Source organism: Bidens hawaiensis, unplaced genomic scaffold (assembly GCF_021521415.1).
Source record: "Bidens hawaiensis isolate Kalapana, Puna unplaced genomic scaffold, B.hawaiensis_p1.1 tig00040723_1, whole genome shotgun sequence".
In the NCBI taxonomy this organism is placed as follows: Eukaryota; Viridiplantae; Streptophyta; class Magnoliopsida; order Asterales; family Asteraceae; genus Bidens; species Bidens hawaiensis.
This window is the reverse complement of record NW_027497208.1, coordinates 14,391-29,396: the sequence shown is the minus strand read 5'-3', so window position 1 is coordinate 29,396 and position 15,006 is coordinate 14,391. Positions and strand designations below refer to the sequence as shown.

At 35.3% G+C, this 15,006-nt stretch overlaps 1 protein-coding gene and 1 pseudogene across 3 annotated transcripts; one reads left to right on the top strand and one right to left on the bottom strand.

The window, feature by feature from the left end:
• Window positions 1-1,200: 1,200 nt before the first annotated feature.
• On the top strand, window positions 1,201-4,585 carry LOC143592386 (putative serine/threonine-protein kinase PBL19). 2 transcript variants are annotated; one of them, XM_077072318.1, is made up of 5 exons: window positions 1,201-1,558; window positions 2,368-2,628; window positions 2,764-2,886; window positions 3,455-3,892; window positions 4,388-4,585. In XM_077072318.1, exons 1-4 carry the CDS (start codon window positions 1,214-1,216, stop codon window positions 3,890-3,892), a joined length of 1,167 nt encoding a protein of 388 aa, XP_076928433.1. In that variant the 5' UTR covers window positions 1,201-1,213; the 3' UTR covers window positions 4,388-4,585. The 2 variants fall into 2 exon arrangements, with proteins under 2 accessions (XP_076928433.1, XP_076928434.1); XM_077072319.1 differs by lacking the exon at window positions 4,388-4,585 and having other exon boundaries at window positions 3,455-3,916.
• Window positions 4,586-5,152: 567 nt separating this feature from the next.
• LOC143592396 (protein GAMETE EXPRESSED 2-like) lies at window positions 5,153-12,664 on the bottom strand (annotated as a pseudogene). Its single transcript, XR_013145923.1, has 15 exons — window positions 12,391-12,664; window positions 11,966-12,304; window positions 11,365-11,881; window positions 11,215-11,291; window positions 10,990-11,131; window positions 10,600-10,905; window positions 10,409-10,533; window positions 8,332-8,549; window positions 8,030-8,257; window positions 7,703-7,938; window positions 7,266-7,501; window positions 7,010-7,166; window positions 6,206-6,381; window positions 6,029-6,123; window positions 5,153-5,207 (listed from the first exon to the last, which is right to left on the bottom strand). The product of XR_013145923.1 is annotated as a protein GAMETE EXPRESSED 2-like (transcript).
• Between the last annotated feature and the right edge of the window lie 2,342 nt (window positions 12,665-15,006).

The following is a 15,006-nucleotide window of genomic DNA, read 5'->3' as shown; positions in this document are numbered from 1 at the left end:
ATTATAATATGAAAACCAAGTCAAAAGAAAAATAAAATACGTTGGTTAGGAAACTCATACATATATCTTACGCGTAATTTGGTTATGTATTTGTGATTTTAATGTTAATAATATAAATTCTTTTGTATTTCACTAATTATTAACATATTGTTTTATCACATTCAATTCATACTAGTTCATACTAATTTTTATTTTCAAGTTTGAGTATACAAATAGCATTCTTTTATTTACTTTCCACAACTAATTATTTGATGTCACCAAGTTTTTTAAATAACTTTTTTACTTCTTCTGAGTTTATCAGTTATTACTGACGGCTATTTTTTGTTGTTAACCGAATTTATTATCATGTATAAATAATGTTGTATTACTGTAAATTAAATTATTTAATACTTGGCAAGTTTCTCTAATGATGGTCTGGGAGTTAACAGACGCCTATCTGGACCAATTTAATATGAGAAATAAGAACAAATCGTTCAAACTTATGGTGGTGGCACAACGATAGAGGGTTCTGTACTTTTTGTGGCATAACGACTGTTAAGTGGCAGTCGACGGTATGGAGTCAGTGTTAGCTTGATTAAGACAACACTGTATGATTAGAGTGGTGGAACGAGACTCTTTAATTGAAGAGTGCACTGGCCAAAGTCACAATTTTTTTTAAATAGTTCAAACTAAAATAGTAATATAACTTGGGCTACAACCGAAATCACGGGGTTCACCAATCACTCACATTCCACCATTTAGGCCTCCAATTCCATCGAAGACAACTTTTTTGTTTCTTCAATTCTCGCACCATTTAAACATTTTCAAAATTTGCTTAACGCGTTTTGTTGCTGATTTACTCAATATAATCTCTTATTTGATGTCTTAATTTTAGTTCCCATTGATTAATTCCTACATTTGGTATATTATCATACGTGTAAGACTCAAAAACCATAAAGCTAGTATACCTTTATAACAAGGTAGCATACAAAATGTAATGATATATTTTGCACCCATTTTTTGAAATATATATATTTATATGAAGCTTCCATTGAATTTAATAACTTCATGTTACCAAGTCAATTTCTCTTTCTTTTTCTGGGTTTTCTTGTCAAACCAATTCACTCATGTTTCCATCACATATGTAACATAAACAAACCACTTCTCTGTTTTCAATTCACATATGTAACAAAAACACACTTTGATTAATTCCTCCAAACTTATTTGGTTTTCAATGATGAATTGTTTCAATATATTCAATTCAAAAACCAAAAGAAGAGGCAAATCATCACCCGAACTAGGAGACCAAAACCGGTCACCAAAGCCTGTTACACGACTAGTTAAGTCGACCGGATCGCTTACTTCGCCTCGAACGATACCCGAATTGTATAGAGAGAAAGGACAAAGTTTAAAGAAGTTTTCATATTCGGAGCTGCGAGCTGCTACGAATAATTTTAACCGGTTGTTGAAGATCGGTGAGGGCGGGTTTGGGAGTGTTTATAAAGGATCAATCAAACCTCCTGATGATGGTGATCCAATGGTGGTTGCCATCAAGAAACTTAATAGGAATAGTTTGCAGGTATGTATGTTTAATGTTTAATGTTTTAGATGTCATGATTCTTGAATTTTGTTTTAGTTTAGTTTCATGTTATAAATTAGGCGGTAAATTGACCATGAGAAAACGTGTCATAGATAACAAACACGTGTTTATACCATTTGCATTTTATACTTTTGGTTTTCTTGCGTGCTTTTATGGCAAATGGGTTAGGTTGGGTCGAACGGGTCATGGGTCGAAATGGGTTAGGGTCAGAATGAGTCAATTAAAAAAGGGTTGTGTTTTTTTACTATCTCGTGTGGAAATATGTGCCACTACAAAACCCGTTCCAACCCGAACCTGCCACATTTTCTTAGGACACTAACCCACTATGACCCATTTTGACTCGAAAATAACGAGGTGAATTTCAAGTGACCAATTTTGACCATTTTAGTTAAAATATCTGGCCCAAACCAACTCATATAATTTTTAAAGCAACCCAAATTGACTCATTTGAAATGCTTTGGATCAAGATTGCCGCCTCCAGCTATGTAGCTAGTTAGAAGAGTTGAACGAATCATGAATAATAATGTTATGAGCCCAAGATTTGTTAATGTAGTTTTTAATAATTTAGTTTCCTTAATACTTTTTGATGTTAAAAAAAAAAGTTAGGCATGTGTGAATTAAAATTTGTTATATCTGACTTTTGCAGCATAAATAATTGAATATTGAATAGATTAATTGCCATGTTTAAAATTTGTATGACAATGTTGGGTCGGGTCAAAACTGGTTCGGGTTGTCAACAATTTCATGTGACACTAAACAATGTTGAAAACATAATGATATTAATTTAGGGGCATAAAGAATGGTTAGCAGAAGTTCAGTTTCTTGGTGTTGTGGATCACCCGAACCTCGTAAAGCTTTTGGGATACTGCTCAGCGGATGGTGAACGAGGCATACAACGGTTACTGGTTTATGAGTATATGCCAAACAAGAGTTTAGAAGCGCATTTGTTTGGGCGAGCATTGCCACCGATTCCTTGGATTACAAGGTTGAAGATTCTCCTAAGTGCGGCCGAGGGTCTCACTTATCTTCATGAGGGGTTGGAGATTCAGGTATATATTTATTGTCACAATTATAAATCATAAATCAATCTTTGCTTATGTAAGATGTGACCGTCGATAAATTAAAAGATAATGTAATGATGTATACGTGGTGTAACGATTTATTGACATTGGTGTTTTGGGAAGGTGATTTTTCGAGACTTCAAGTCTTCAAATGTGTTGTTGGATGAGAATTTCAATGCGAAGCTTTCGGATTTTGGTCTTGCTAGAGAAGGGCCGCAAGGGGACCGGACCCACGTATCTACAATGGTTAGTGTTTCATACCTTGTTTGATGTGTTTCACTTAGGCGTGTTCAAAAACCGTTGAAACCAATGAAACTGAAGCAAGTTGACTGATTTAAAAGTACTATCTTTATCATTTTAAACTTTTTAATAATACAAACTAGTGATGTCGGAAAAAAATGACAAGTTCAAACCGTCAATATTGATCCGCCAAACTGGTAAAACTGGTCGACCGACCCGACCAACCGAGCCAGGGGCGGACCTATGTTAAGGGTGGGGGCGGCTGCCCACCTTAATTTTTTTAGTGTTATTTGTATGTGAAAAATCCCGATAGTTAGTGACTTGGCTTCTAATTTCTAACAAAACCAACATAATTTGACCATTAAGTGGTTAACACCCATAGACTTATTGCCTAAGTGATTCTGATTCAACACATGCACCCACTAACTCTTCATGACACTATTGTCTATTGGGGATTTAAGGACATGTGCATAGATTTGATTGTGTACTTGAATAAAATGCACATTTTAACATGTATATAGAAGAGATTAAATTCTACATTGTATGCTAACGTGAATGCATTTGTTATTTGTAGCCTGTTGGGACATACGGATATGCTGCTCCAGAATACGTCGAAACCGGTCATCTTAAATCAAATAGCGATTTATGGAGTTTTGGAGTCGTATTGTACGAGATTTTAACGGGGAGACGAGCCATAGATAGAAACCTACCACAATCCGAACAAAAACTTATCGAATGGGTGAAACAGTACCCGGCCGATAGCAAGAGGTTTAGGATGATAATGGACCCTCGTTTAAACCATCAGTATCCGCTCAACACCGCTCAAAAAGTTGCGAAACTAGCCGATAGCTGTCTAAGAAAGAATCCCGAAGAACGACCCCCGATGAGTATGATCGTTAATATCTTAAAAGAGGCGATTAGAGAGTCCGAAAACAACGGTAGCGCTTCAGAAATCACGAGGGCGTTACTGTTACCGGAGCCGTCAACACGAAGAGTGGCTCGTGTATCTTAGGTAAGAATTAAGGTCTAATAGTTTGATATAATACAAGTCGTGACAGGGGTGTACCTTAACCAAAAATGAAGTCATCGGTTAATCTATTTTGTTAACCATACAATTTTCAGTTACATTGGTTTATTCGGTTAGTTTGTCGATTTTTGGTTCGGTTCGGTTAGTTTCGGTTAATAACCAAAACCAAACCTGGGCTAAATTTTTGTTTAGAAGGGGATAAAATGTAGGTATAAATACTTGAAATTGATGTATAAATACATGAATTGGAGGTATAAAATATGAATTTATTGAAACGAGGGTATAAAAGCTAGAAATATATGAAAACATGAATGGTTTGGTTCGATTCGGCTAACTACTATTTAATCAAGGGTACAAAAAATCGATAGGTTTCTTTGGTTTTCGGTTCGATTTTAATTAACGATTAGGTTATTGGTTACCTCTGCGTCGTGTTATGTATTTTCGGGGTGATTAATAATAATGTTGTCTTATTGTGGATAGGTTTACATGGAAGATTTGGACGTGAGTTTTTTTAAATTTATTTTTTGGGTTACCCGAGGACCGAGGTTGCTTCGGAGAAATGCGAGACGTTGAAGTCAATTTTTATTTATTATTTTAGATTTTATGTATGACTGGGCTGTTGTTAAAAGGTTTATATGATAGGGATGTATGTGTACAGGGTTTTAAATAAAATATATAGCTATGAAATGTGTGTGTCTTTTCCACTGTAATTAAATTTATTAAATGTTGGACTTGGTTTAAATATTCGTGTTTTCATAGTGCTTACAAAATAAGAATACGCGTAATGGTATCATTAAAAAGATATGAAACGTCCCACTGAATTGTAATGTGACAAGTGAGTGTGGGCTCATTACATAATCTAATAGATATTTAAACTATTTAATTGCATGTTTATAACAATATATATATATATTTATAAACTGTCATGGTAACGCATAAGGGAATTAAAATTTAACTGAGACTTTTTAAGGGAGTATTTATTTTCTAAATGTCATCAGATAAAATGAAAAACTGACAAGGTGAAAATTAGTTTAGAGACTAGACCACTAAAGAAACAAATAAACTTATATAGATCTACTCTAGTGGTACGATGTTACTCCTAACATGGTAACATACACGAGGTTGTGAGTTCATTTAAAATATACATGGATTCATATCTACACCACCTAATACCTAGGAACAAAAGGTAAATACATAATTATAAAAGTTAAGGGTATAACCAATTAACCATATATAACAAGGAGCCTAGATAACCACTGTTGCAATTTCAGCTACATTAGTTTCTTGACTTTCTTCAGCCCTACATGATGTACACAATCAATAAATAGTAAAATAAAGGTGTATTGGTTTTTATTAATCCCAACTATCATCTTTTGGTCGATGCGGTCCCCACTAACGAGTTGGCCGCTGAAAGTCTCATCTTTTAACGTGTTTGTTCCCATTATGGTTGTAAAATCGCGCATAGGCACCGAGTACTCAACGATTAATCCCCACCTAGGCCGAGTTCTCGGCAAGCCATCCCTGAGTACTCTCCGACTAAGGCCGAGTACTCCAAAGTCCAAACTCCCCAGTCGACCGCCTAGGGTCCGCCTAGAGACTTTTGCAACCGTCACTTCCCAACGGTCCGCGACTAACAAAATCCTAACGCTATTACTTGTAGGTCGCTGGAAAAATGCTTTTAACCGGAAACGTCACATTATTTTGCCAGACCACTCAACCTGAACACCACCACCAACCAACCACCATCACTTGAGCACCAGCAACCGGTTCTAACGATGGTTCTAGGGTTCCGGCGACCTCAATAATTAGGGTATTTTACTAGAAAAATGATCCTAAAGGTCCGATCTAAGGTTATACAGATGTTTGGAACGAAAATGTTGAGTATTCTGGAAAAAATGTGATTTTTCCGACCAAAAATGTTTTTCCAGCGACCTGCAACTAACGGCGTTATAATTTTGTTAGTCGCGGACCGTTGGGAACAAATATGATAAAAGGTGGGATCATTATCAGCCAGTACGCTAGTTGGAACCGGTATCGACCAAAAAATGATAGTTGGTAAGGGATTAATAAAAACCAATACGCCTAAAATAAATATTGCACAAATAACAAACAAGTACTTACGGTTTCGGTAAGTTGGAAGGTTCTTCAGTTTGCCTGATGGGACTAGGACAATTTCCAGTAAGTTGGATCGCATTCTCAGGCGAATCTGCACTTGACTGCACAAAACAAACGAAACCATTAAAACGAAACGAAACGATAATAAATAAAAAGTGATCACAGATTGAAGGCATATACCACCATCTGTTCATTGTTGTTTTGCGGCTCATTAAGTTGAAGGTTCGGAGGCTCTTCTTGTTCTTGTTGTTTCTTTCTTTCACGTACAAGAACGGTAACACATTTGCATATGAAAAACATCAAAACCGCAGCCAGTGTAGACAGTACAATGGATTCAATCAGAAATAGAAATCCAAGAGCTGCACATTATGTAATAAACATTCATGTATGACAACTTAAACAATAAAGTTTTAAAGTTGCAAGTTTGGCGGTTTGGCCCAAGTCACACCTTTGGGTACTGAAGTAAAAGTTGCAAGTTTGGGATCTACACTAACTTCTGTTACCTTTTCTGTTAAGTTTGGGTGGAATGACAAAAATGTCCTTTTATAACTACAGTGATAATTTCTTTTATATAATGTTTATTATTTTGACTAACTGGGATAGATGGTCCCATTAGTCCAAATCTCTGAGTTAACTACATAAATATCTTTTATAAGGGTATTTTAGTCATTCTACCGAAGCTTAACGAAAAAGTTAACGGAAGTTAGTGTTAGACCCCAAACTTTATACAAAATCTTTGAGACAAAATCTTTGAGTTAACTACACAAATATCTTTTATAAGGGTATTTTAGTCATTCTACCGAAGCTTAACGGAAAAGTTAACGGAAGTTAGTCTTAGACCCGAAACTTTTTACAAAATCAAAACCACGGACCTCAAACCTGCAACTTTTAAACCTTTAGTACCCAAAGCCAAACCACAGAGACCATTTGTTGTAATTAAGTATAATGATAATAACAAAAGTTGGAAGCTAAATAAAATCAACTTACAATGAGCTACCAATGCATTCATGGGTGTCCTTGTTATTAAACTTACAGTAGCCTCGGACATAAGAGGCACCAACATCATCTCTGAACAATCCGGATAACACCCGAACCATCCCAGATCATTCACCTTCAACTTAAGGACTGCATTGTGTTCGTCACCCTATATATCATATGTTTGCAATAAACAAACTTCATACATTGAATATTTGAATATGCAAGTACCAAAAAACAAGAAACATGATTAATATATAATACTCACATAATAAACCAGTTGGTGGAGAAGAGCGTTGCACTCATCAAGTGTTCCCATAATTCTGATGCCTTTTACTTCGTTCAGAGTAAAATGTTTTGAGATTTCAACAAATGTTTGAAGGATTTGCCACTGTTTGCTTCCTTTTAACTTCACCTCAGTAGTGCTTATAAGCTGAGCTGGCAACCGAGCTGAGAATGTTCCAAAACTTACTTCCACTGAAAACATGACCTGAGGAGGACCCCCTGCAACGTCAGCTGGCGTGAATTAGATATCTTTATGTTATGGGTAGGATTCAAACAGTTTCATTATTATACTTCTTTTGAGTAAATTACACTTATAAGTCAGCTTGCAGAAGGTAGATTTCCTGCTAACTTTTTTAAAACGACAATTTTACCCTTACAAGTAAAGAACATAATTGTTATTTACTCGTTATTTGAAAGTACCTGGACGAAAAGTATGATCTGGATCCTCAATGAAAAATTTAAATGTGTCTCGGTATCTATCAAATATCAAGGATCCTTTATCTTCATTCTCATTCTCCAGGATGATGAATTTAGGCGCATTAATAACTGGAGGATCATTAACTGATTCCACATATACTGGAACATCGAAATGTCTTTGTCCATTTACATTAATAGTAGAGATCGTAATAATGTCTTCGCCATTGAAGTTTGTGTTTCTGCACATGCATGAAAATAGTCAAATATTCAAAAGGCTAATTACTCGATAATAAATTAATAATTAATCAACCGAATGTGTAGTAGTAGTACCCAATGTATTTGAGTGACTTTAAGGCAAAGTTGATGACTTCTAAACGACCAGTTATTGTCAAGCATTTATCTTTTCCTTCCACTTTACTGACTGAAATTTCTTTCCACATTGGATCCCAAAATTGCATTATAAGAGGAGAGAGATAAACGGTCCCGTTTTGTGCGGTCAGGATAACAGAAATATTTTCTAGTGGATCTGAATATACCATCTCGAAGCCAGGATAACCACTGTGAATTAAAAAAGATTATTAGGACCACGAGATCTAACAATTTGGAAGTTTCTAGTGGATTCAACAGGTTACCCGAATTGAGGACTGAGTGTATCTTCGAGTGCCTGCAACTGTTTTGGAGAAGAAACAAGCTGCGGAGGAAAAGCGAGAACATTTATGATTACATCAGCAGTACCGAAACTGCCATGTGCATCTACTACTTTGTAAGAAAATTTATCGCGTCCGCAATATCCTTTATATGGTGTATATCTAAAGATATCTCCATACTGCAAAACCGAACCATGACTTGCCTGCCAAAAGAACAATAATAATAAGACAAAATTACACTTTCATCCTTAACCACTGTGAATTTAAGGAATCATCTTTTACATTCAGAATTTGTCACAAATTTTGTTCTGGTCATATACAAACTGCAAGAGGGTATTTTTGTCCTTTTATACTTCATTTACTCAACAATTAAAAAACAAACTCCGCGCCAACCCTCTTTTCAAATCTCATCCATCAATTGCAAGATACAACTATTTATCTCAAATTACAAAGACAGATTTTCCTAATTTCAGAGGAGAAGATTTGTGTTCACGGTTGTATAGAACAAAATAATTCTTTTAACTAGAATGCATTCCAGATGTGATGACGGTAAATTTGGATGCTATTTAAATGGAAGATAAGGCATTACCAATCGTTTGTAGAGCCAAGGGCAATCAAAATCTGAGTTGGACAGAACTTACAAATGCAATGAAATGATGAATGCTCGTTTTGGAAATCTGTTTGATGATCCAATGAATGATCTCAAACAAAATGCATCGGTAAAGGAGTACCATGCTAAATTTGATGCTATAATTTGTAAACTGCAAGAATATGAACTTGGTAGTTTCATAGCTGGGTTGGAAGAAAAACTTCAGCTACAAGAGAGGATGTTCAACCCAAGTTCTATACAGCAAGCTTATTGTTTGGAAAAATTACAAGAAGCAACATTGAAAGTAAGGAAATCCAAGTTTAATACTAAGCCGCAAATTTTTAGTGCACCTGCTCATAATTCGAGAAAATTGGGTTCTAATTACTTCATAACTCAATTGTCTTCTAGTATTCTTTTTAAGGATAATGACTCTACAGAGTTACCTAGAGATTTGACAATACTACTTCAACAACATGCGATGTATTCTGTGATTCAAAGACACTACAGATATACCTTTAGATATCCTTTAATGCAAAAGATGCGATCGAGCAAATGATTAAGGAATTACTTGATCAAGGAGTTATAAGGCCTAACAAGACTTCTTTTGAATCTCTTGTTGTGTTAGTGAAGAAAATAAGATGGAGGACTGGATGAAGCTCAATCAGGCTACAATACCGGATCACTTTCCTATTCCTTTGGTGGGAAAGATAATGGATGAGTTACATGGCACTAACTTTCTTTTTTTTCAAAAATTGGATGCTAAAGCTGGGTATTATCAGATAAGAGCTGCTGATCCAGATATTTATAAAACAGCTTTTAAGAAGAGTCATCCAATTGCTTACATAAGTAAGGCATTATCACCATGAGAATCTAAGCCTTTCAACATATGAAAGGGAGTTGCCAGCAATAATCCATGCAGTCCAAAAGGTGGCACCCGTATTTGACTGATAGGCATTTTGTGATAAAAACATATCAACAGAGTATAAAACATTTACCGGATTTCAAGACCTTTCCAACAGAAATGGCTTTCAAAGTTAATAGATTCGATTATGAAATTGTTTATAAGAAAGGATATGGGAATAAAGTGGCTGATGCTTTGTCAAGAGTTACAAGTGGGGAAGTCCTACAGCTGGCGGTTTCTAACATCCAACCAGATTTACTAAACTCTATCCAAAATTCTTGAAAATCTGATCCTCACATTACAATTGAAGGAGAAAGGGTAAGTTAGTGGCGGGACATTCTATTGAACTAAGAACAAAAATACTTGAATGGATGCACAATTCAGCTTAATGAGGGCATTCAGGAATTAATGTTACTATTCAAAGAATTACTAAGCTTGATGGAAAGATGTATTGGCTTTAAAAGGGGTGGATTAACAACTTCCTAGTTCATATCGGTCTTTGGGGAATTATTTGTAGCGTATGTGTTTTGAAAAGCCTAAAGAATGGGTGCCGTATTAAAATAAAATCATACCTTTTGAAATTCAACAATTGTTCCTGGTCCGTCAAAGAATACATCATTATTAAAAACATAAATAGTTGTGGACTGATCCTCCCAAACGTTGACACTATCGTCACGAACTGTAGGGAACGTATGCCCTGAAAATTATATGATTTCAATCACAGGAAATTGATTTTATATATTAGAATCAAATTTAAACTTACCATCTTCCGCGTGGACTCCAAAGGGCCAAGGCATGATACGTTGTCCATCATATGAAACACAAAACTCATAATATCCAGGAATTAGTGCTAGGTAGCACCCTGTGTAGGTCCCATCATGGTTGTCATCAAAATAGCAAGGATGGTAAGAACCATTCGTTGAAGCCATCTCCAGTTTCAACTTTTTTTCTTCATACAATACTGGATTATAAAAGGAATCCAATAGTTGCACCACAAATTCATTTACAACCCCTGCTGGTGCCCTTTCATCAAATTTTACAACTCCTGATGTAGATGCATTCACTTTGTCTGCACCAAATTTGAACACCCGTATTATTACATTATCCAATTTAAATAATAAATAATCTCTCTCTCTCTCACACACACACATACTTTCCAGTACTTTCTTTACTATTGGACGGCCACCATTTAGAGGAATATTACCACAAAACATACGAATTTCATATACCCCGACTTTTTCAGCCACATAAGAAACGTTAAAGTCATAGCTCCTTATTTTTGGGTTCTCGGCAGACTAAATACAACAAACAGAAAAAGATTATGATTAATTTAATGTCTAAAACATAAAGCATTGAAAGTAAAAAAAGTAGTTATTACATTGTCATGTGAAAAAACACGAGTCATTCCCGTTGGACCAAATGCGCCATGACTGAGCATTCCAGTTGGGTGAGTACCTGTTCAATCTCTAAAGTATAAACTTCATAAACAAAACAATACTTTAAAGAAAAAATGACACTCTTTTGATACCATTAGTAATTTTCTTCCATGGGTGTATTTGTGTATTTATACGAAGAGAGAGTGCAGGCGCTGTAATTTCTACTTGAATCCGTTCTAACTCAATTGGAGAAGGATATTCATAATTATCTCTTTATTCTTATATAAGTACTTTGCCCCGTGATAGAATCAGAAAGACCAGGTCCACCCACACGACTATTTTCAGCATCACAGTACCCCATGTAGGTACTAAACTCATATGGCATATTCCTGTGATGATCTGAGATGATGAGAAGGAAGTCCCCGGGTTTGACTACTCTGAAAGACAATGATTGAACGCCCGGTGATACTTCCTTGTATTGCAATTCACTAATCGGTAAAGGCATAGTCGACTTCTTCTCCATAACTTCAACTTGAAACTCAAACAGCCCAGGAACAAGGTTCCCATATTTATCTGTCTGGGCTACAAAAGTTTCCATTCTTGAAAGCAGCTGAAAATAATGTGTTTCAGTGCCCCAATGGGCCAAACAGTTGGCAACATCAATTGTGTCTGCTCATCGAATATTTGAAATCAATAACAAATATGCATTCAATTGATTAATAATAAGTTTATAACATATGTTACATAAATTACCTGGATGGACTGTTAAAGGCAATGGGGAATTTACTAAGGAAGTGTTTTTGTGTTTTATGTGAACCGAGAGATGTCCTGCTGTAGTTGTAACAAATTCAATGCAGAGATAACCGAATTCATTCCATCCTTTGTTAACTACATCCAGCAAATTTGCATTCGATCCGTTTGAAACTGTTGCAGAGACTTCAAAACTGTGAATGCTTTGTTCTTCACTTCCTCTTGTAACATTATTCCTAAATGCATCCTTAGGAAGTATTAAGACTGTAGCTTTTCCCCCAGCTACAAAATCATGATATTGATCCATCCATGATACAACACCGCCAGGCTCAAAAATTGGACCTTTATTTTGAAAAAAAGTAAACAATATTAGTCAGTCAAATATGAAAAAAATGTGCAAAATAAAGAACTTCGAATGTGAGAAAAACCTGGTGCAACACGGTAATGCAACTTGAAATGATCGACACCGACACCGACACTGAAACGATTTTCAGTAACAAGCACATGGAAAAACCCAACCATCATTGGCACAAAGTAAATCCTCCAATGACGGCGATCAAACCAAAGGTCAGTAATAAGACTACTGTTCCCCATCACACCATCTACTGAGACATTCGGATTGAAAGAGTCTGTCTTTTTCAGAATTGAAATCTTTACGTATAATAACCTGAATTGCTGCAGTTTCACCTGCCCTAAACTCATTTTTGTCATCCAGAAAAACAAAAGCAATAATAGGCAAACCATCATCTGCAACAATTTACAATAAATAAGACAGTTATGGATTAATGTTGATAAACTTGAACAGATTCATTTCATCCATATGCTATTTTGCTCTCTCAACAACTAGTTCTGATCTATTGTCCTTCAGCATCTCTGAATCAGCGTTCTATATCTATAATTCTATATTTTGTATGTGTTTGTGTGTGCAATGCTCAGTTTTGATAAATAACACACAAATTCAGCCATATATTTCATTAATATTATCAATTAAAATCTATGCAATTGTAAACTTGATGATGACATCTCTGAATTAGTGTTTCATATTCATGATTTTGTATGTGTTTGTGCGCGCGCAATGCTCCGTTTCGAGAAATAGCACAAATTCAAACTTAAACTTCATCCAAATTTCAAAAGATATGTGCAATTGTAAATATGAAGATGACATCTACGAATCAGTGTTTCATATCTACATTAATGCTCCATTTCGAGAAATAGCACAAATTAAAACCTAGACTAAATTCAGACGTTGAAATCGATCCGTGCAGTTGTAAATTTGATGATGACATCTCTAAATCAGCGTGTCATATCAACATTTTGTATGTGTTCGTGTGTGCACAATGCTCCATTTTGATAAATATCACAAATTCAAACCTAGGATTTGTAACTATGAAGATGACATCTCTAAATCAAATTTCAATAGATCTCTGTATCAGTGTTTTATATCCACATTTTGTATGTGTTTGTGTGTGCTCAATGCTCCGTTTTAATAAACAGCAAAAATTCAAACCTAGACTTCATTCAATTTTCAAATTAGATCTCTGAATCAGTGTTTCATATCTACATTTTGTATGACTGTACGCGTTATTGTGCGCGCGTAGGGCTCCGTTTCAACAAACAGCACAAACTAAAACCAAATTCGATTCAAACTTCAAAACAGATCTCTAAATCAGTGTATTGTGTATGTCTTAGTCAAATAGCACAAATTAAAACCTAGATTTGATTCAAATTTAAAAATAGAATTATAGATCTCTGATCAGTGCTTCATATCTACATTTCGTGCGTGTTATTGTGTGTGCGTAGTGCTACATTTCAACAAACAGCACAAACTAAAACCTAATTTCGGTTCAAACTTCAAAAACAGATCTCTAATCAGTGTTTCATATCTACAATGCGTATGTGTTAGTGAAATAGCACAAATTAAAACCTAGATTCGATTCAAATTTAAAAATAGATCTCTGAATCAGTGATTCATTTCTATGATACGTGTTTGTGTGTGCGCAACGCTCCGTTTAAAGGAATAGCACAAATTCAAACCTAGACTTCATTCAAATTTCAAATTAGATCTCTGAATCCGTGTTTCATATCTACATTGTGTATAACTGTACATGTTATTGTGTGCGCACAGTGCCCCGTTTCAACAAACAGCACAAATTAAAACCTAGACTTCATTTAAATTTCAAATTAGATCTCTGAATCAGCATTTCATATCTACATTTTGTATGACTGTACGTGTTCTTGTGCACGCGCAGGACTCCGTTTTCAACAAACAGCACAAACTAAAACCTAATTTCGATTCAAACTTCAAAACAGATCTCTAAATCAGTGTTTCATATCTACATTGTGTATGTGTTAGTGAAATAACACAAATTAAACCTAGATCCAATTCCAATTTCAAAATAGATCTCTAAATCAGTGTTTCATATCTACATTTCGTACGTGTAATTGTGTGCGCAACGCTCCGTTTCAACAAACAACACAAATTAAAACCTAATTTCCAGTCAAACTTCAATATGGATCTCTAAATCAGTGTTTCATATCTAAGTATTGTGTGCGCACAGTGCTCCGTTTCAATAAACAGCACAAACTAAAACCTACTTTCGATTCAAATTTCGAAATAGATCTCTGAATCAGTGTTTCGTATCTAAGTATTGTGTTATATTGTGTGTGCACAGTGCTCCGTTTCAATAAACAGCACAAATTAAAACCTAATTTCCAGTCAAACTTCAATATAGAGATATCTTTAAAATGAGTGTTTCATATCTAAGTATTGTGTTATATTGTGTGCGCACAGTGCTCATTAAAACCTAGATTCAACTCAAACTTCAAAACAGCTCCGTACGATTAATAATTTGATTAATAATTATCGATTTAAAGCACATAACGAGTACTACAGTGAGATTTAAAATTGAAAGACGGAGAAGCATTTATACCTGAAACTGATAGAACATGAAGCGTGAAGAAGACGAGAAGAGTGAAGGCGTTGCAGAAGAGCAAGTGAGCAGACATGATTGATGACGGATCTGAGAAGCGATTAGAAGATGAAG